This window comes from Plectropomus leopardus, chromosome 19 (genome assembly GCF_008729295.1).
Source record: "Plectropomus leopardus isolate mb chromosome 19, YSFRI_Pleo_2.0, whole genome shotgun sequence".
NCBI classification, from domain to species: Eukaryota; Metazoa; Chordata; class Actinopteri; order Perciformes; family Serranidae; genus Plectropomus; species Plectropomus leopardus.
Genome location: NC_056481.1, coordinates 9,876,430 through 9,899,145, shown reverse-complemented (window position 1 = coordinate 9,899,145; position 22,716 = coordinate 9,876,430). Strand labels below are relative to the sequence as shown.

Sequence of the window (22,716 nt, the reverse complement as noted above, 5' to 3'; positions counted from 1 at the left end):
CAAGTTGCTCAGTTTGTCCAAAAAAACGTGCAAAACCTGAAGACTATCATACATTTACTACATCCTTCACTATCATAAATAACAAAAGCAGCAAATGTCTACATTTCAGAAACTGGAACCAGCAAACATTTTGCTTGAAAAATGACCGAAATTATTAATTAATTATCAAAATAGTTGGATTATTTTTCTTTTGATTGATTAAATGACTAATTGTTGCACCTGAACTGATCATGCTCATGATGACTTTGAGATGAAAAGTGTTTTTTGTTTTTTTTGCCCAAGTTAAATAAGAAAAAAGGGGTCGGCAGGAGCACTTCTGGTGTCCCTCAAACCAGCGGTGTTCATGGAAGGGGATCATTTTTTTTTTTAAAAAAGGAGGAACTTAAAAGGACCTAAAGTGCCTGGACCTGCTTCTTTTACACCACAGTTTTTTTTGGTTATAATTTCCTAGTTATTTAAAATAAGAAAATATGTGAGTACTATTGTTCTGTAGTATTTTTAGCTTTTAGATGCTACTATTGTTATCAACAGCAATGGTGTTGAATCAGGGCAATTACAAGTGGCTTCCAGTAGAAGGCGGTGTTGTTTCATTAAACTTGTGCTCTGACACCAGACGACTCCATTCAGCTTGTTCTTAGTACATACACTGTAGAAGTACGCAGGGGAGACTCTGAATTATGATCAAGGCACAAAGTCTTTTATCTGCCTGGATGTATCCCGGCTGTGTCGGACAAAAAGGGCGAGCGCTATCATCCTTTCAGCTCTGTGTGGCGGACTATCTTTTAATTAATCAAACCAAACTTAAAAAGACAACACAGGACTCTGTTTTATTATCTTTGAATTCACTATTTAATTTTGTACATCTGGTCACAAAAAAAGCAAAACAATAAAGACCTTCCAACATTTCTTTCGCTCTTGTGTTCGCTCACTCACTCTCACTCTCACTCTCTCTCTCTCATACACACACACACACACACACACACACACACACACACACACACACACACACATACATACATACATACATACACACACACAAAATCACCACACTCTCTTGTGCTATTTTCTATCTTTGATTCATCTCGTCTTTTATAACTTAGAAAATAATTTAAATTAAAAAAACATCGATTTTTATGGGCACTTGCGAGAGATGGAGCTTAAACGAAGGGGGCTGGCTGACATGTCAGTGGTTTCTTTTTTTACTGAAGTAAAGGGGAGGTGGGTTGTTCAGAGTTTTGAGTTGTTCTCCCAGAGGAAGGAGTCATTCCGCAGCACTTTGGCCAATTTCTCATTGAACGGCGTGTAGAAATCCCGCAGGATCTCTTTAGTGATGGGCAACATGGGTCCCAGGTTTTTGTCAGCCGGCCTCCTGGTGTTTGACGCCGGACTTCTTGTGATCTCTGACTCCTTTTCTTGTGTCAGCGGCCCTGTAAAACACACAGAAACACCTCTCTCACATCTCTCCTTTTATTCTGGGCCACTTCAGATTTTGCTGCAGAATTAAACAAATGGAACAAAACTACAGTAAAGGACTCTGAAATGTCACTGCGTATCAGCGGTGCTCTGAGCAGAAGATTTGACGCACTGGGAGGTAATCGCATCTTTGGCAGCTCTTTGAAGAGGCAAGTCTTAGCTTTGGGGCAATTAAATGTGGGATGAACCAATGAGAAAAGGGGGCTACGAGGCAAAACTGTATTTGACTGTCGCACGTATACCCTAGCCTGTTACAAACAGCAATCTACTGTACGCCCCAAGGATCTTTGATACGGAAAATATAGAAGGTATTAGAAAGTTTAGAGCTGTATCTGAGGGAAATTTAATTTTCTTTACTAAGCTAGTGGCTATACATGACTTAAGCATTTCAAAATCAACATGACTTCCTAATGCAGTACATCTGCTGCTCTTTGTTAACATGGTAGCAGAAAACTCCATTATTTCCCATGAGTACTTACCTCAACAGCAGACATTTGTGGTTGAAACAAATGCATTTAATGTTATACATTAGGGCTGGGTTATGTGGCGAAAAATTTTATCACAATATAAATTTTCATATTGGTCAGTATTGATAATTATCCACCAGAAACGTCAAATCATTATTTAATTAAAGCTTATAGGCTGATATTTGCAACTGAGTAAAAGCTGAAAAAATCATATGGTTAATTCTGGCTTAAGCTATTATTAATTGCCAGAACATGACAACATTTGCCAACAGCAATCTGAGGTGATTCAGAACAATTATAGTCAAAATAATGTCATTAAAAAAAACAATAGATTGACAAATGGATCCTAATTGTGGTCAGCAGTGTATTATCCATGGTCAAAACAATACTGATAATTAATTAATGTGTCTGTTGAATTTTGCCGTAATATTATGGATTGCTGTGTGCGTTAGTGGCTGGCGAAAGGTAGCCAATCTAGTGTAGTTACCATTTAAGGTGCATTATCGCCCCCTCTATGGAGCGTTTGGTTGGTTTAATTATATGGAGGATTTTTTGAGCATTTTTAAATATATTTTTTGGGGCATTTTTGCCTTTTAATTGATAGGCCAGTAAAGGTGTGAAAGGGCAAGAGAGAGAGAGGGCCACATGCAGCAAAGGTCCAAGGCTGGAATCGAACCCGCGGCCATTGCGGCTGGCCCACTGCCTCTATACATGGAGTGCCTGCTCTATCCACTGATCCACCGACACCCCAGCATTTTATATCGGGGGTTGACCAATATTGTTAATTCAGGGCTGATACCGATATTAATTATTAGTTGTTAAAATGAGACCGACAACCAATATTTGGAAACAATATGCATTTACAATAAAAATGAAAATATTTCAGTCGAAATTTAGAATTTGGAATATAACAAACTCTTGTTTAAATGGCTTTAGCAAATGTTTTAAGACCAGAGGGAGATACACAGCTGCGGTGGAGCCAAAAGTAGCACACTTTTTCATTGATTCATGTTATTGGCAATCATTAAAATAAAACAACAGAAAATCGTAAAAATGCCACATATCTGCCCTGGTAATCTGTTGACCCCTATCTATCGAGGAAAATTCTACTGAGATAATTATCATTATTGTTCTATCACCCAGTCCTGTTGTTTATCCCTACTTGTTTTTAGTAATCTGTGTTGTATTGATCAGAGGGAATGCTTACAGTCACGGTCTCATGTTGCGATGTGAAGCTTACTCACCCAGGTTAAGGAAATCAAAGACTTTGTGCATTGTGTATTTCCTGTTAGAAGCATGGTCTTCCAACCTCAGGACCAGAATCTGCTCCCTGCTGAAGACGCTCAGCCAGTCCATTAAGTACACGATGTACAGGCCAACTTGCAGCCTGACCTGAGAACACAGAACAGGAGAATCAATGTGAGATAACTAAGCTCTAACCATGAAACTTCCTCCTTAGCAGAGGGACACGGGGGCGCATGCATTGTTAAACCTCTACAAGGAGATGAACAGGAGGAGGAAGGGAATACCGCCAGCTTTCTCTTTCATCTTCCCCGTGTGCACAGGCGGGGAAATGCTAGGCACTGTGTGGTTATGTGAACAGTTGCTGGTATCGTGATGTGAGTGGTTGAGGCATCTGAGAAAGATGGAGTTTCTTCTAGATTTAGAAACCTGCATCACCACCTGCCAGTGGACCACATGCTGCTTTATTTATACCCTTACATAATGTTGTTGCATTTTGTTTTGTGCCATTATTGTAAATTTTCAAAAATGACAAACAATTGCTGGTTCTAATCTCTTAGCAGCCCAGTTGCTAGAGGAAAATGTTGAAATTGTACATTTCTGTAAATCATGAATACATTTTCAGGTTTGATACAAATCAAAGATTCTAAAGTTGTGTAATATATAGCTGACTTTTGTCATTGGGAGGTGGAGGGTATTACATCTACAAGAGATGCATGCCAAGCTGATGTTCAAGAGTGTAATTGATGTTTTCAAAGGGGTTGTTTTTATAGCGACCTGTTGGTGTTTTTCTATTTGTTTTTTAGCCTCTAAAGAAGGGTATTTTGCAGTGACTTGTCTTTGTTTCTGTCAACTTTTCAGACTACGATTTGTGGGTGTTTTGTAACGACCAATCTGTGCTATTATCTGCATTTCAGGCACATTGCTGCTTTTTCTGGCGATATTATGACCCTAAAATTGGGGTATTTTAAGCCAAAACATGATCTCTCCCTAACCAGAGGTCTTTTGTGCCTAAACCTAACTACACATTACTACAGCATTGTGCAAATGTAACATATCCATAGTGTTTCACAAATAAATAATGACAACATTTCTTCTGACAGTTGAGTTGCTGTTAAATGTGAGAATATTTTTGTTTTTTATGTCACAGTAAGTTCAGTATCTTTGGATAATGGACAGTTGGTTGGAAAAACAAGCAATTTCACGATGTCACTTTAGGCTCTGATAACTTGTGATGGATGTTTTTAGCTATTTTTGACATTTTTTTAGATTAAACAATCCCAAACTCCATTAAAATATTCTCCAAAAATAACTGGGCTGTTGATCCCTTGTGAGATTTCACCAGAGCATTTGCAGGTAGCCTAATTGTTGTAGAAATGGATTTTTAGATTCCCATGTGACAGTTTGTTGCAGAACAGTGGGCGTAAATAAAATACCTTGTTACTGGGAAAGGAATTATCTTTGTGTCCTTGTGCCTCTTTAGCAAAACTGAAAGGCCATTCAGAATAAATGATTGCAAGCCGGGCCAGCAACTCTTCCTTTGTTAAATCAATTTGGTACAACACTGAAGGCCAATTGTGTTCTCATGCTGTGTGTTTATTCCCCTTTTCTCCCCGGACTCTAATCTGAGCACTAAAACTTTTATCGAGGAGCCACAGGCATGAGAGACTGCTGTCAGGACAGCTGTAATGCTTTTCACATGGTCTAATAACTCTGAGGAGATATTAGTGGATGGACAATTAGGCCAGTGGCAGTGAGTGAGCATGCTCCCAGAGGGCCATAAAGCTTGTCAGTGGCAGTTGGAGAGGAGGACCTTTGAGTACAAGGCAGCCCGGAGGGGGGAGCCAAAAGAGGACGGTCTCCTCCTCCCCCCCCTCTCAGCCAGTCTGCCTCAGGGCACTGTGGGAAAAGCTGGCCGAGGGCCCAACACTGAGGCCCTGCACTGGCTAACTCTAATCTTTTTAGTGCGTAAGAAGGAAGTTCACACCACTGGTAAACTTAGTTTTCTAGTACAAAGAGAGGCTCGAGACGCTGCCCTGCTCGGTAACACTGTTGCCAATCCTTTTCATAAAGTCCACCCTGCAAGCTTTAGCATGTGCTAATGAAGTGTAGATTCCACTCCATCTGTCTTTTTCACTCCTTTTTCTATTTCTTTCTTCCCACCAGCTAATACGCTGGTCGCTAAATTGCGGTTTTCTGCCGGGCTGTGAGACAAAAGCAGGAGGGTGGGTGCACTCACTGGCATGGCGTTGTTGACAGTAGTATTGTACACACAGGAGCGCATTGTGTACTCCGTAAGGCACCCCTCGAATAACTGCAGTGACTCGGACACCTTCTCGTGGAAATCCTCTGCAGACTTGTTGGCAATACCAAAGTAAAGGTAGTCAGAGTAGAGCCTGAAAGAAAAAAAGATGCTATGTAAACAAATTTGAACAATTTTTTAAATGTCCTATTTTACGATATTTATTCTATTTTTAATTTATTATTTTATTATATTTTTTAGACTATTTATTTACTTATTTATTTATTTTTTAACTAAAGCAGCTTTAAACCTGTTTTCAAGCATATTTTGTCTTGCATCAAAAATCTGTCAACTGCAGCAGGCACTTGGTTTGTAGCGACATACCTATTTTAAGGTATACCGTGATAGGAAGTTGAGGATAATGATACTGTGTGCATTTGCTTGTCAACAATATTGGAAAGAAAAAGCAACTGAAGTGAGAATCTCACCTTTATTTTAGTTATTTTCAAAATGGAGAGTTTTTACACATACTCCCATTTAAAATAAAAAAAAATAAAAAAATAAAAGTGCTTTCAAGTCTTAAGTATAGTGATAAAACATTTGGTCAACCAAAATAATCCTTCTGTTTTCATTCCTTTGAGGCTCATTCTGACTGTAATACAACGATACTTGTGCCTTGTGCCTTAACATAACCAAACTTTATCCACAGCGTTGATCAAATGTAAAGAAATGTTAAATTTCTACATAATAATGCACACAAGTTACAGATCTGTGGCTTGCAGAAATGTACAATGTCAACATTTATTCTGATGATTGAGGGAATTTTTTGTCTTGAGAACTTAATGACTTGGATAAATATACCCCTGCAGTCATCCTGGGACTGGACTTTATTGCACTATTATGCTTTTATTTTGTAAGTGATTGCCATTGAAGTGATGCAGGACTGGTTATTCTCTATGGGATCAGTACCCACAGAACTAAATGAACAATATTCGAATAAGTGGTCATTAAAACCAGCTTATGACAGAGTTTTAACAGAGTGCATTCATCTCCAGCCGGATATTTCAATGATGGGTGACTAAAAGGGAATAGGGGATATGAAATCCTGGGACTGAGCATAAAAATTGCATGATATAGAGAAAGATATTGATCCTGAGAATAATTTTTATTGCAACATGCATAATCATTGCGAATGTTATACTGAAGAACAGTTTAACAGGAATGCAAATACGCATATCAATAATGTATTTCAATGGTACATTTCAATATCAGGACAAAAGCAATTATAGAGAGCATGTTCAGACATTGTCTGAAGTACAAATCGATGTTAATAGCATAAAGTAATCCCAGTATAAACACAATGCCTTGCAGGCATTGGTTTTCCACAGTGCTGATAAAGGCATCATAATGAAACATGACAGCCAGACTGGGTAAAAGGCAACACGTCTTCTGTAACAGTGGGTCTTTTGTTTGCTATAAACAGGAAAAGTATCCATCTGTATCTGCAGTGTAAACAGCTATGATAGAGGCACAAAGGTGGTGGTGCGCATATCAGAACTGTATCTGCATCTTTATTGCATTTCAGTGTGGATATACAGTAGGAGGCGGCAAAACAGAGATTACTCTCACCTTTCCACTGGGTCCCTGAGCATTATGATGAAGCGTGCATCAGGCTGTAGGGCGTGGACAAAGTCCTGGATCAGGAAGGGAGGCTCTCCCTCTGTGGTGTTGTCGTAGAAATACACCCAGGCGTTGTTATCCCACATGGTGGACGCGCTGGCTTCTCCTGGAAAACACGCCCACAGTGGTTCAAAGGAAAACATGCACAGAGACCCTCATATACATATAATTATGGAGACACAAAACAAAACACACACACAGACACGTTTCCATAGTTTTTTTCCTCACTCTTTTGCCTACATTTGATACGTGTAGTTGAATTCTTATTCCTCTGTTTAATACATCCACCAAGGTTTTTTTTGAAGTTACAAGTAGAAAAATTAGTTAAGCTATTGATTAGTCTACTGCAGGAATACCTAAAATGGCTTTGCCCAGGGACATAATACAAAATGCTAGGAGGCCAAAAGCCATAAACAAACAAACAATTCATATTTAAATGATTTGTCCAGACCTCTGTCAGGAGGCCCACAAGCCGCAAGTTGAGTGTCACAGGTCTTTTGAAAGAAAATTTGATCTGCAACTTTTGATTAATATTTTTTCAAGCCAAAAATAGAATTTTATGTTTCAGCTTCCCAAAGATGAGGATTTGCTGTTTTTCTCTGGTATATTATATTGTACATTTAATATCTTTGGGTTTTAGATATTTGGTCAAAACATGTAATCTAAGGACATCTTTTCTATCATATTTTGACATTTTGAAAACTACTGAAGTTATTAATTAATAGGGGAATCATCAAATAATCAGCAGATTTTACATAATGAAGACAGATTTCAAATGCATTTTATGTCCTCAAGCAATTAAAAGTTATGTTTACTGCTTCAAAAAGACACTTCCAGTTTTATGTAAGACTCTACTGTCACATTGACAGTACAGATAATGTAATGTGGCAATGGTGCCCCAAACTCCCCCAAAGCTCTTATGTCGAGTGTTTGCACAGCTCAGTATGTTTGTAAGATCCAATTTTCACCCAGAGAGTTTTGTTTTATCTGATTTTCAATGATTTTTTGGAAGTAATCAGTATAAACAGATAAAATCCCCCATTAAGTTCTACAGAAAAACATACAGTAATGAGCCACAAATGGAAGTTTGTTTCAACTTCTTCGTATAATTGCCTTTGAATCGAGGCTGTAACTAACAGACACAGCACGTTCCCAACACACATGCAACAAGTCAATAAAACGAAAGATTCGAAAGCAAGTGCGAAAGCAAGAGCAATTACATCTCCAGCTGTGAGTAAAATTGTGGAAAGACTGCAATCCAGACAGCGATGGTGCTGGTGCTCATAACAAGTCCAAGGATGTCGTTTCTCAAACAATTTGAGAGCTGAAACTTTATCAGGCTGCGCTGAGAAATGATATCCAGGATTCATTAGGCTGTCTGTGCCTTCATTATCCTCTTATCTGTGAAGTGAAGCTGTGATGTATTTGGAGGGAACACAACACGGGCCTTATCTGCCTCCCTTCCTCAGAGAAACGGATGATAGCCAGGGCCTATTTTCTGCGATGACAACGGTGAGACTGAAACAGGATCGCTGCTAATGCAGTTATGCCTGAAATGATACACACAGCGATCAAGTCTATTTAAAGGTCTCGGTGTCCATTAAAAGGGCTTATTTTGCTCCGTGGGGAGAGTTCATAATAGGGCAAACAAACGGCGGAGCCAGACCGGCGTGCCTCTGGTGTTGGCCGGCGGTTGAGGAGAGTCAGAAGCCCAAGATCCTGGCCACAGGCCTGCACCTTGCTGGGCTCTCTCAGGGCATGGTGTGAATACTGAGCGGGGCTTCTGCACACTCCCCCTCCTTACAAGGATTACTTATTTAAAGAGGGAAACAAAACAGGGCGGCATGCTAAGCTGCGCTCAATGCACCAACTCAGTCAAGTCTGAAAAGGCTATTGTTGAAAACTCAAATCAGTTTTTCTTCGCAGCTGAGCAGTTCTTTGAGATTGTGTTTGGATGAGGGGAAAAGACAGAGACAGATGGAAGCAGAGGCGCTGGGAGCAGGATATGCAGATAGAGGACGGAGGTTTGTAAGACTTCTCCACCCCGCTGCGGATATTATTGCTGCCCTGACAAACACAAAAAAACAATGATTCCTTTATACGGCACTTCAGTGAAGTGGCTAAGTGAAGCAGAAGGAAGTCCGGTATTATTAAGCTGTTGGAGCCTCTCTTTAGGGCTGAGTCACCGCCCCTCTTAAAAATCACCGTCACTGGCTGGAGTGAGAGTGGCTGCTACAGCGCGGCTCCATGCTTCAGCCTAGCTACCTGCTGCTTTAATCGCAGCTTTGTAATATTGCAGGCGAGATTACAAGTGAAGTTCCAGTCAAGTGTCAGGTCTCCACAAGCCAAACGCTATTGGCTGCAGCCTGACGAGGGCACACAGTACTGTCAGTCCAAGTTCCTCACACAAATCACAGCGCTGATACATGACCTGAGTAACTAAGATGATACAGCAGAGGACATGATGCGACACTCAGACAGAGCAGGAAGGCAGAGATTACATTGTACAGGAAATGTGCGTACGACTAAAACTGTCTGGAGATCTGATTAGAGAGATGGCAGACTATGTTTTACACGCATTCAGCAGAATCTTTTCTCAGCATTTTTCTTTAGATAATCATTCTGAACGTACAAAATCAGAGGTGCTTTCATTGTAACAGTCATGTGCTGATCAGCAACTTCCTGTCATAGTGTGACACTCAAAGGGCTGCTGAGTTTCACATGACACTTTGATTTGCTTGCTCAGTGTGAAAATCTGTATTTGATGTTTAGTTTCTGGGCTACAATTAAACTTAAGACTATTGTTGGTACAATGGAGACTGATTACTGTATGGTGATCATGTCTGACCATGTTAGCAGATGATTTATTATAACCAAGTTTCTCATGCAGATGAACATTTAACTAACATATGTTAACTGATTACATAAATATAAAGTAATGTAACAGACAGCTATTTATCTTCTGTGTTTTCCCTGCGATTACATGACCAGGTATTATTAATCCACTTGACCACTGGGTAGCTTCAACCACAGGTGCTTTCTTCAACACATTTGTTTTTTGTATCTATCACTTGCAGCCATGACTGTTTCTCATTGTCTGAGTAGAAGGAAGCTTGAGGAACACCAAGGCTAGCTGCTGTATCTCGTTTTTGGCAGTTTGCCATAAGCTTCGAGGAGACTACATTTTTCTTTGAGAAAAAATGTCTTTTTCCCGCCATGATTTTAATGTGTAAAAATCATGGGAGTAAAGTAAATTAAATAAAAAAGAGTTACTGTAGTTTTATATTTTTCCATATGATGTCATGCATGACAATACCCAAAATAAATACTGTCGTCAGACTTCTTGATTGCTATACACGATTAATTAAACAGCGCTTGTATAAGAATGATTGTGTCCCAATATTTTTGAGCCATAAAAGCGGTTGATCACTGTAAGGCTGGAGATACACTTGCTGTTTAACCATGTGTTTGTATATTTGGCATTCACTTGATTCATGAGCGTTCATTTCTGAGGATACTCACAGCCAATGCGCCAAACCTACGCAGGGGTGTCGCAGTCATCATGCGTACACGTAGTTAACAGCAAGTATATTTCTGGCCTAACTCTGATAATTATAAATAGTTTCCACTGTATTAGAAATGGGACTGAAAATGGGCTCAGGGTTAGATTGGGGTTGAACAAAATCCAGTGCTAGGCAGTGGTTGACTTGATTTATAATGATTTACAATCAAGTCAATCAGTCAGTTATGGGCTGATGGAGTCTAAGATTGTCTTTATTTCAGATCCCACAGGCACTGGAATAGGGGTGTCCTTTTTTGGCCCTGACCTGGATCGGAGTCCTTAATTTTGAGTATTTGCCCAGCTCAATCCAATACTTACCTAAATGTTGATTTAATATGACTCAAACTAGACACACCTTACTTTTCACAAGCTACCAAATATTGAAGGTCCTTGCTCCAAACTCTTGAGTTTATGAGCCCAAATTATTGATACTATTTGAATAAAAGTATATCTGGAGAATGGAACTCCTGAAACTGACATGACCCAAACAGCTTGAGAGAAGACGTGTCACTTTGAAGAAGAAAGAAAGAACAGGAATTTGATTATATTTTACTCAATACCAAACCATTAAAACATGCTTGGATTTTCATTGATTCAGCTATAGGATCGACCCTGGACATCTCTGCCTTTATAATAAATCCCTTAAGAGGCAAACTTTAACGGTTAAAACTGTAAACTAGTGTCCTTGCTATAAATAGGATGGAAAGTGTAAAATGGATAGCTTGTCGTTTTAAAATAGGGGATATAAGAGTCTATAAAGGCACCACAGATTGTGACACAGCCCTTTTTGTCACCAGATACAGCAGTTACTATGGCTCATTATAATTAATAGCCAATCCAAATAAAGCATCAACAAAATATTTTTTACAGCACATTACGGATAGAGTGGCTTTGACCCTTGCACGCCATGTTTTGGTTTGCTTTTAACATCAGTAATTTATTCTAAGCTTATCCTGTGTGCTGGCCTTTGGTTACAATATCGATCAAAAAGTGCATAATTTTGATAATTTTGATTTGGACACAGTTCACAGATCAAAGACTCAATTTGTGAGCTACAACTTAAATAGCATACAGCAAATTATTATGATTATCATTAAATAACATAACCATACAATACTTGGCTTACCTATGATGATGTTAGGTTGGCTGGGGCTTCCACTGGCATTTGCTGTGAGGTTGCCCTGGATTTGGTAAGCAGCCTGATCGAACAGGTCCAGGTAGTCCTCCACTGGGTATCGATCATGGAAGCCCTCGCTCAGACGGATGATACCTGGTGGAGGAAAAAAACAAAGATGGTTGATAAACTTTCTGAAGTACAGTTATATCTCTAGTGCATGTCTACTTTTGTTGGCGAGTTATCAGATCTTCTGTTTTGTAAAAAGTACAGACAGACTCTTTATAAGACTACAAATGTTAAGGTTAGACCTGAGGCATTTTTGGTACACAAGAAGTTTTTCATAGTTCCTCTTTTTTTCTTTTACACCACAAGAACTGGGAACCATCCATAGTTCTTAGAAAGAGGTTTTGTAGCTTATATATCAGAGTAGGTACTCTCCAAGCGGAACAAACAACACAAAAGACACACAACAGCTTGTAACATAAAAAAGGAAGAAAAGATGGGCAAACTGACTGACAGTAAAGTTCAGGCTTTACTGAGAATGTGCGTCTATAAGAAAATACTAAAGTTGGGCACCAGACTCAGTACTTCTAAGGGTGCCGACTGAATTACGTCATTACAGCAGAGAACCGAAAATGTGAAACCCGGTCACTCATCTGTGTGGAAGTGTACCATACCCCGTGTCTAGACTGGAATCATATCACTATCAGTGAAATAGCACTATCTTTATCTTCCTTTTACAACCTAGGTGAAGCAGAGTATGTTGTAAGCACACTTTGTTCCAGTTCATAATTACACTCTCCCATCACTTTTGCCTAGCAGCTATAAGTTTGGACTCATTGTTATTACTGAAAGAGTTAAGTACAGAAAATCAGTACTGTTTGGTCTCGGTACCAAATTCCAGGTGCTGGTACACAGGATTTGCCACAGATTCATTTATATGGTGGCCCACCACGAATAGATGTTTTATTTTTGGAGCTGGAATCCTGTTGAGTCCACTTGGCTATTCATTGCACCACACTCTTGAAGCACACCCGGGGCACAGACAGAGCAGCAGAACATCATCTAATTTTATAAATCTGCCAATTTCCTTTAATTTTTGGAGTATTTCTCATTAAGTTGCATATTGCCTTTTTTCCACATGGTGTTCAAAGAAATCACACCAATTTGCTCAAGGTTCAAAGGTTAAAATACTTGTGAAAGCACGAGAAAGTGATGTCACTCCAGGTTTCAAAGGGTTGAGCACGTTTCATTCCTGGCTGCCCTCTGCTCTCCATGTGTTTCTGCGATCACACTGAAGGAGGTCATTAAGGCTTCTGTGTTGTCCTGACTGTGGTGTGACCTAATAAAATCCAAGTTCAGATCCAATCCTAATTCATCAGGGAATACCGTACTGCTCCGTTTTCTCTGTTTCCAATTAAGGGCCAATGTCAACTTAATGCTTTAAATGCAGGACTAGCAAATGTGTTTTCCATCTGAGCTGTTGTGGTCCACAGCATAATTACAATTTACTTGGCAATTGTGGAGATTCAGGGTAGGACTTAGGACTATCCATGCAACTTGGGGATAATGAGGTAGCTCAGGCGTCTGTTACTTTCAGTGGTGCTTTGATGGTCTCGCAGTAAAACACCGTTCTCTAGTTAGCAGCAAAACATGATTAGAAGACTCTAGTAAACTCTCCAAACACCCCGCCTGCATCATTATTAATCCAGAACGGTTACACTTGTATGAGGTGTGATGGTGCTTGTGTGTCTTGCTTCAGGGCTTCCTCTCTTTTTTTGTTTTTTTGTTTTCCTGATATGAAAGAAGCGTCACACCATTTTCAAATAATGGGCACTGTATATACGGCAAGCACATCTGCTTAAGATTCAGACTGCTCCTCTCAGAAAGTTATGTGACGCATATTGCATCAAATCACCTTTTCACTGCATCGCTTGAGTGGATCCTTGAGGGGGGAATGAAATAAATAAATACAAAACAAGACCATTTGAATTCAGAGTGTCCTCAAAGGATGTCTTAAGAGAAAAGTGCTGATTACCAGGACATAGCTCTAAGTGCAACACTAGGAGGGGAAAGAGAGAAAGAAAGAGAGTGGCAGCAAAGATGAAAGGATGGGAAACAAGGGAGGGGGGGACAATAACTGAGAGGGACCCATGTCCTTGGGATACAGCTGCATTTTGCTGCTACGGAACATCACACGCTGCAAAGGCACGAGGCAGACAAATTAAGGCAAACAACTCATCCACATCCCGCGGCTTTATGAGGTTCAAATAATTATCGACTCAAACTGAACACATTAAAATACGTCTTGCACACAGACTGATCAATCCACCAGTTTGCGGCTCTCTGAGGGATTAGGGGCATAGTCAGCAACTGGATGAACTTCAAAAGGATCGTTTTGGCTGCGACTGTTAAGCTTCCTTTGATATTTGCGGTGAGAATTTGGATGAATTTTTTCCGAAAAATATGGCCAATACTGTATAGCTTGCTCAACAAGTAACATGCCAACCCCCCCCCCAGTCAAATTATTTAAATCATTAGGTAATTTTTAGACAGATAGCTGCAGGCGAAAAAAGTGTATGTATCAGTCATTGCTAAGCAGAAGAATAAGTCCTCTGCAGTGAGAAATTACCGTTAAAAAATGGAGTCCTCATGCTGCGCTGATGTGATAAAGCAGCTGCTGTTCTTAAAGGAGAATTATGAGATTATCTACACACTATATGTGCGCGTCTTTCAACTCAGTATAAAGTCATTAAAGTATCTAATCTGTTTCCGATTTCTTAATCAGAGCTGACTTTGAACAGATCGGTGCCCTACAGTTTAACTGCTGCTCTTCACTTTTTTTCCTCTTCTAGTATTTCTTCACATTAGTGACACACACACATACACTGACTCACACTCCCGATGCCTGCCTCTTGAGCTGCTGAAGATGCTCCATTATTCATGAATCTTAATGGCTGTTTCAGTTATAAAAGAAAACAAAAAGCATGGTAGGTATTGAGAATAATGATTTGCCTTCTATTGGGAGCAGAGAAACACATTTAGAGTCATAGCTTCTTTAAAAGTGTTACTGCAGGGCTGTGTGCTAATTATGAACTACATTTTATTTAGAAAAAATGTAAACATCCAAGAAAGGAACAGACTCAGGATGCTTTTTTTTTTAGTGTCATAAGGAAAATGTCACTAAATTTAAACTAAAGGAGCAGTGCATCTGTGAGTTAAGTGAGGGGTTGGATATATTTAATACAGAGGGTTTAGTTTGCCCAAAGTGAGATCTCGCACGGCTTTTAATCCCATCTGTGGTGGTGCGGTGGCTCTTTTAACATCACAGATGCACATGGCAGAGCAAACACACGCCGGCTTCCACACATTTAGACGACAGAACTGCCATGCGACCAGATGTCTGCTGCGAGGCGGCGCTTACCTCTCCACACACAGTTTGAGGGTTTATCTCTTTGTTTGAGAAAATGACATATTGCCACCTGTTCAAACTCCATGAAAAGCGACAGTGTAAGCCAGGATTGTGGCAGTAGATTGTGTGCATGTGTCTAAAAAGTCTGAACTGAAGTGATTATGTGATAATGCACAAGTCTCCACCACCTCAACTGGCAAATATTAACCAAAGCTAAAGGGAAATCCTGAAATAATGCTGGGCAACATGGAGAAAATCAAAGAGTTTTGACCAAATACCTCAATATCAACATTGTGATGATATTGTGGGGTTGACTGTGGATTCTTTTTAGATAATTAGATTTTTTTTAAATAATCATCAGTAATATGGATATAATGACTAAGTCAACACTGAACTGTAATTCAGCCTTTAAACCACAAGGACAACACTTCTGATATTATGATATCCAAAATCAAGACAATATGTAGTCTTATGTCATAGGGATCGATAGGGCATACAATATGCAACAGCTCCCTCCATAAAATGAAATTATTTGCTGTCTAACTAAATACAGGGTTCCTGCAATTCCTTAAAACGTTTTAAAAGGCATGGAATTCATTAATGTAAAAATATGGCATTAATTGGTATTCAAATGTCTTAAATTGATGTTTCAAAACTCCCAAAAATGTGTGGAAAATAGGAAGTCGTATTTCATCAAACCCTTTCCTTCTGACATTGCATTGTAACATCTCAAACTAATTGGAAATATCTATTTATTTTTGAGACTATCCGCATGCATCTCACATCAACGTCATGCAGGTTAACGAAACAAAAGACACTCATGTTTTGTTTCCAGCTGCAATGCTTAGAGCAGAGAATTAACTGTGAATTTAGTAAAACTAGGTTTAAAATGAGTAAATCCAGATTTAAACTTAACCAGAGCTCTGTTGCACTATTAAAAATTAATCTTGGTTTAGTAAAGCCAAGTTTATCCATTTAAATGAGCTTGATCAAGGTACAAGGCAAGCATCATATAGAAATTAAAATATGAATATGAATAAACATATAAGTATAAAATAGAGGTGAAGGAGGGGTGTTAACTGTTTAAACAGCTTCATAACAATAATATTGTTGCTATCTTGCCAAAAAGTTGCTAGTGTAACGGTACTCGTGATATCACTTGGCCCAGTCTTCCTGTTTGGCTCCAAAACATTTTCCTTGGTGAACTGGTATCTTGACAAAAAATCTTCATCATTATTAAAGTCAAGTGGGTTGAGTCTGTCTCACAACTTTCTTCAAAGAACTTGATAATTTTCAATCCATCTCAAAAAGGCAGCCATTGCAAAAGTTACACCTCCTCATTTGTATGTTTAAAGTTAGCCCTGGTTTACAGTTTATATTGGAGGTTTAAGTTTTGGTGCAACAGAATTAAATTTGATCTAGGTTTAGAGTTAAAACTAATCTTAGATTTACAGGGAGGTTTAAATGTATTTTTTCTTAATTTTAAGATAGTTTTAAAATTTGGTGCAACATAATTGAAACATAAACCATGACTAAACAGGTTTAAAAGTTCATCTTTGTTGGTGCAATCCAGTCTTAGTCTTTTTTTTCTTCCCCAATTATAGTTATTGCATAATTGATCTTAAATGTCATCCCGAGTGGCATTAAAAAAGGAATTCAAACTTGGAGTAAGCTGTAGGAACCCTGTAAAATAACTGCATGATAGCTCTATTACTTTTTAAAATGAGAGCATAAAATCCACAAAGAGTAGCTAGGGAGCTGTAAAATAAAGCAAGAACTAGAAACTAAAGGAAGCAAAGTTCATGGTGGCAAGATGTGTCGTAAGGAACGAGTGTTTGCTAAACAAGTGCAGGAAATAGTGCACCCACACATGTGGGTTCAAAGTGTGCCAGTAGGCATCACTTGCTGTATTTTTCATGTTTTCTCTTCAAGTCTTTTCTACCACAGAGACAAATCTATGTCCCAGATGATGGTGAAGTACAGTAGATCTTTCTGCGTACAGTCCTAGTTGAGCCATTAATGAGCACAGCCACCGCATGAGCTCAACAATCTATGTATGAGGACGGGGAAGTTGGAAGTTGCACTGCTAAGAAGCTGATGGTGGTGTAATAGCACACAGGAGGGGGAAACAGAAAAAGGTTATTAGCATTCAAAATGTTGAACGTAGGAGGCAATAAAGAACTTAAATACACCATTAGAGCTGTAAATTTGCGGCTAACAACTCTCAGGTAGAAAATAAACAGTTTAATTTTATTCTCATGCACAGCACAAAATGGGTCTTGAATATTCATTTCTCGGTTAATTGCATTGGGAGATTGAACTGCGTGCATCAGAGATACTTAATTCATGTGACATTCAGGCCTCACATCCAGCTAGGTTTCGTATTATTTAAAAAAAAAAAAGTGATTGCAGGTTTTTATATAGAAAAAGAAATTCTGTTTGACATAGTGTGAAGTTGTCAGAAAATATCCAAAGGACTTTCCCCTCAATTACCTCCTGAAATGTATGGAATTTAGTTAAAACAATCCACACAACTTAACAATGTGATGACAGTAAGTATACAGGAGATATTTTTAATTATGCTCATGAAACCGACAGGCCCGCCTTTGAGGGTGAGCCCCCTTCAAACGCCTGTCACTGAGTGCTTTTCTGAAGCCCCCTGAGGTATGTCTCTGCCAAAATGAACCACTGCAGAGTCACATTTCACACTTTTAAATGCTCTCGGGCTCTCATTATTGTGTGAGCCCGGAGGCCTTAACCACGACAAATTACAGTTTTCTTTACTCACCAAACCTCTTGCGGGTCCACCAGTGTGGCTCTTTGAAAGTGGTGAACTTGACGTCCGGGTGCAGCCTCAGTCTGTCATACAGGTCTGTTGTGCCACATTTTGGCTGGCCAATGATATAGAAATAAGGAAGGCACCGCATGCGGTAGAGTTTACCGTCGCGGTGAAACAAGTGTTCTCGGAAAGTGCTCCTCAAGTGCTGAAACACCGTCCGGAAGCGCCTTGAATAGCGTGCGTACAAGTTTGTCCTGTATGGGTCCGAGGTTATATTCCCAGAATATTCCTCATACCAGCATGGGTTCTTAACACCAGACAGGAATTTGCGGGGGATAGCAGAAAACATCTGTAAAGGCAAAGAAAGCAGGCTGAGTCACCGCACTTCCCAAATATATAAAAACATTTCAAACAAAGCCTTGTGCAAACTCTTGAAATAATCATTTCTAAGGCAGCACGATGGAACATAAATACCCTCCAGTCATTTCACAGACACACAAAAGGAAGAGGTTTGTTTCAACAGCTTAAAAACTTTTTTCATGTTCAGGCCACTGTTTTGGCAGGTGTAAGCAAACACCATCTGTGTGGGATCCAACTGCACGATCATGACAAGTTTGTGAGGGAGGAAGGAGTCTCTAGAGGGGCAGCAAATTGGCTTAAGATGCATGTTGACAAGTGGCTGCAAATTGAAATGCACATACAATGCAGTCAAACACTATTTTAAAATGGACATTTTTTGCTGCGTTGACTCTAAACTTCACGGTAAAGTTCTTACTTTTTTATTTCCACATCACATCAGATAAACAGTGTGGGAGTTGTAGCCATTTTTATACACAGTCCTCCTGGAGACAGAAAGTTAACAAAGTTGAAGTGGTGAATTCTAATATTTGGTGTAAAATCATTTGTATTCACTGTCTGTTTGAAGGCTACAGTCCAACAGACAACAGCAGACACGTGTCTTTACTGTCGATGCTCTGCCTGATACTCTTCACCTTTTCCTTTTTTGGGGGGCTTTTTTCCTTCTATCTGGTCTACAGCAGTTGAAGTACACGATCACTTGGATTGAGGTCAGGCTCCTCTGACTTGGCCAGTCAAACACATTCTAGTGTTTGGCCATAAAACACAAACTTGGATTATTTTTCTGATGCGCTGCCCTAAAAGGGGCTACAAGTCCTTTACTGTTTACCCAGTATGGTTGTGCACAACCTCAGCACTAAAGGACCAAGACAAAGTGACAAAAGATATCGTGGTTACTTGAGCTGTCCGAAATACCCCCTGTACTGCCTAATTGGGTTATGCCCTGTTTCGGGTACTGGCGCGCATGCAAGTCTGTGTACTGATATGATTAGCATAGTATAGTAATGAACTTTAGAGTAGTTCTGCACACAGCATTTTCCCCAGAAACCATTTCTTTGTTACTCTAAAAGAGCAGCCTACACAGCAAGTTGTGCTGTGCCAGCCAGTATTTTAGAGCAGCAAAAAATTAAAAGATTTGCTGTAAATAGTGTAACATTATCTGTTAGCAAAATATCAGAAATTTGCCATATTTTACACCGAATAATCCCACAGGTTAAACAGCAACAGCTAGGCTTAAGTTTCAAGGGATGGCACTGGTGTTACAAATTTTAAATCTTCAATCTTACTGTAAACATCCATGCCATACAACAATGATAAAATAATATCACTAGTACACTGCTTTTAAATGGTTTTTAATTTTTTTTTCGGATCGGTATCGACAGCTATAAGTTCAGGTATCGGAACCGGTAATGAGAGGGAAAATACATTATCAGAACATCTCACAAACTGTTGCGTCATCTCGTGTTGTCTCTGCCAAAAAGTTGAACTGAACAAACTGCAAAGACTATAGCCAACAGCTAAATAGCACATACGTTCTGTAACAATAACTGCAACTATAACTGTAATAACTTTTCGTACCAGCAGGCTGTGGTAGACCTTATTCATTATTCAAACAGGGAAACCTTAAGATTGGCAGGATGGATTCAACACACTAGCTAGCCTGTTAACACATTAACAACACAACACAATGTTGAAAGGGCAAAGAATATTTACAGTATGCTACCGCACATAACAAACAATTACAAACCATTTCTGCTAATGAACTCAATGGTGATTTCATGCCCTCTTGACTTAAGTCATTTGTTTGCTTTCCTCACTGCCAATCAGAATCATTTCATTCACTAACAGGCTCCTAATTGGCCATAAAGAGGCTGACAAACGCTGACTAGTAATAATGGTGCAAGACTCAATGCAAAAACTAGGGCAAAAGAATCTCTCTGACAGCCCAATGTTGACCTGGTGTGTCAGGGCCCTTAAAGTGGAACCTCTCAGTTCATTGTTGGTTTCCCGGGGGCACTATCAATGACTGCAGACCAAATTGCATGAGGATGCTATTGGATAGACCTATGACCATTTACAACAATTGTTTACTGCAGTAATCAGGTTGACAGATGCTCACTGATGGCTTGACTTTGACTGACGGCCGACTGTCGACTTGAGCATTTAGTACTTGTAGTTTCATTGTTTCATTTCTAATCCAGTGTGCTGTACTCAAGCAAAAAGTACGACAAAAAAAAGTAAAACTCATCCTCAACTGTGGACGTGAGGTAACACATTTGCGACAGTCTTTTTTCATTTACACTTCACAAGCCTTTTTTGGTGATCAAACACAACAGAGGCCCATGTTACTATGACTCGCTCAATACCTGTGAGACACGCAGCTACTTTAAGGACAATTAATGCCGGATCCATCCTGAGACATGCTATTGATTGTCCCGCGGCCACACTCTCCTATTCATTAGCTGGTTCAATAAGAAATTAGTTATGTTGCAAATAGCTCTAGCACAAGCCATTATCATTAGGATTAACAATTAATTGAACCAGGCTTTTGAGGTGAGACGGACACTGCGAGAAAGCCACAGGGCCAATGTGGTGGGAGACTGTGGGATGACTTTGAGCTTTAAATCCCTTCTGCAAAAAAAATGGTTAGTCATATGCAATTATCTGGTGTGACATGAAGTGTTATACAAGGCTTTCAGAGCAGTTTTATCTCTTTTATAAATTAAATTAGAAAGTGCAACCAGTGGGGAATTGCAACAGTGTAGCTGTATTGAACCCGGTGTAGACGGCATGTAGGCACGAATACTGATATGAATCACCTTTTCACTTAGCATTTAATTATGCTTTAAGACAGATCTGTGATTGCCAATTAAAAGAGAGATCAATATCCCGCTGGGCCATGTTTTGTATAATGATTAAAATAAAGAGATAACATTTACACTATTAAATACTATTAAACACTGAGGTATTCATTAAGGCAGTAAATCTGATAACAAAATCAATTTTTTGATAGAATTAAGATCTTTTTGAATATATTACTGCAGTGATTTTCAAGTGGTGGGTCGTGATCCAAAAGTGGGTTGAAGGTTTATTCTGAATGTTGACTCATGACCATGTCATTTTGCGAAAAACAGACTTTATTTTTAAGTACCATGCATTTCCAGCTCATAGCTTTTATTTTGAAGGGCAGTTAACTGCAGTCAAGTATGAGAACTTATTATTTATTTAGTATTTTTTTCGAGAACAAAAATCATTTCATTGCCCTGTTCTCACTATTATTTGGCCTGTTGATATTTTGTGCCTTTGCACTGGTCTTGAAGCAATAATAAACACTATTTCAGTTGCAGTGTTGGTTGAAAAATTGAAATAGATGAATAGATTCAGTTTTTTACAGTTTCTGGCTTTTTAGAGAAAAGGAAAATCCACAAAAAAAACAAAAATAAAAACAAATTCAACAAAATGTTTTTAAAAAGTTTTAAAATATTTTCACCCAAATTTTAAAAGAAATCAGCAGAAATTATTATATATTATTATTACAGTTTGCCTTTTCCCCCCAAAGAGGTCCAGGCAAAGCCTCCAATGTCCTCACATATACCCTGTTTTAAGCCTACGTGTTATTTACATATTTTGAAATAAAACTGAATATTTGGTAATTAAAACAGACATTGAACTACTGACTGAGGAAATCTGAACTCAGTGGACCAGTTGGGAACCACTGTATTAGGGCAGATATGAGTTATACTCACATGTGGCTCGCTGTTAACCAGCGCCTTGAGCTCTGGGAGCTGTCGACTGCTCCGAAACTCCACCTTGGCTGTGATGGACTTGACCACCAATTTGATATGTGCATAGTCCTTGACTGATGAGAGGTTGAAGGCAAAAGGTCCTGGGCTGACTAGGGTGCTGAAGTGGTAGGGTGAAGGGGTGAGCAGGAGACCCTTCTTGTCTCCTGTCAGAATATACGAGGCCATGATAAGGAACATGATGGCCAGGCCAAACAGAAAGCTGTAGATTCGGATCTTGCGGAAGCAGCTGAGGGTACTCCAGCGTCTTGGCAGCTCCCGTTTCACCTCCAGGACCGCAAACAGGTTCATGGGCGTGTCATCCACCTGCAGGAGCAATGGTCTCTTGCGGTAGTCATCCACTGTGGAGCCTAAAAGGCTGTATTTGTAGTCCATTTGCGTCATGGTGTCCCAAGTGTCACAGCTCAGACACACGAGGATGTTATAGAGCCAGCAGGACAGGAGGTTTTTGGATGGTAATGTGGCCGACAGTTGAAATCCATGATGGGTTGTGAAGACCAGCCCACCTCAGCCACTGACGTCTGCCTAGTAAAGGAAAAATACATACAGTCAACTAAATGGACTCATTGTTTTATGTCTGGA

The 22,716-nt window shown here is 39.5% G+C and overlaps 1 protein-coding gene across 1 annotated transcript in view; it reads right to left on the bottom strand.

The window, feature by feature from the left end:
- Nucleotides 1-1,173: 1,173 nt before the first annotated feature.
- LOC121959321 (carbohydrate sulfotransferase 15-like) overlaps nt 1,174-22,716 on the bottom strand; it is a 46,314-nt gene continuing 24,771 nt past the window's right edge. The window contains exons 2-8 of the mRNA XM_042508576.1: nt 22,078-22,659; nt 17,984-18,323; nt 11,793-11,936; nt 7,054-7,210; nt 5,422-5,578; nt 3,185-3,332; nt 1,174-1,427 (exon numbers count right to left, since the gene is read on the bottom strand). Coding sequence (XP_042364510.1) covers nt 1,228-1,427; nt 3,185-3,332; nt 5,422-5,578; nt 7,054-7,210; nt 11,793-11,936; nt 17,984-18,323; nt 22,078-22,518 — 1,587 coding nt within the window. The 5' untranslated portion in view covers nt 22,519-22,659 and the 3' untranslated portion in view covers nt 1,174-1,227. The remainder of the gene's footprint in view (nt 1,428-3,184; nt 3,333-5,421; nt 5,579-7,053; nt 7,211-11,792; nt 11,937-17,983; nt 18,324-22,077; nt 22,660-22,716) is intronic.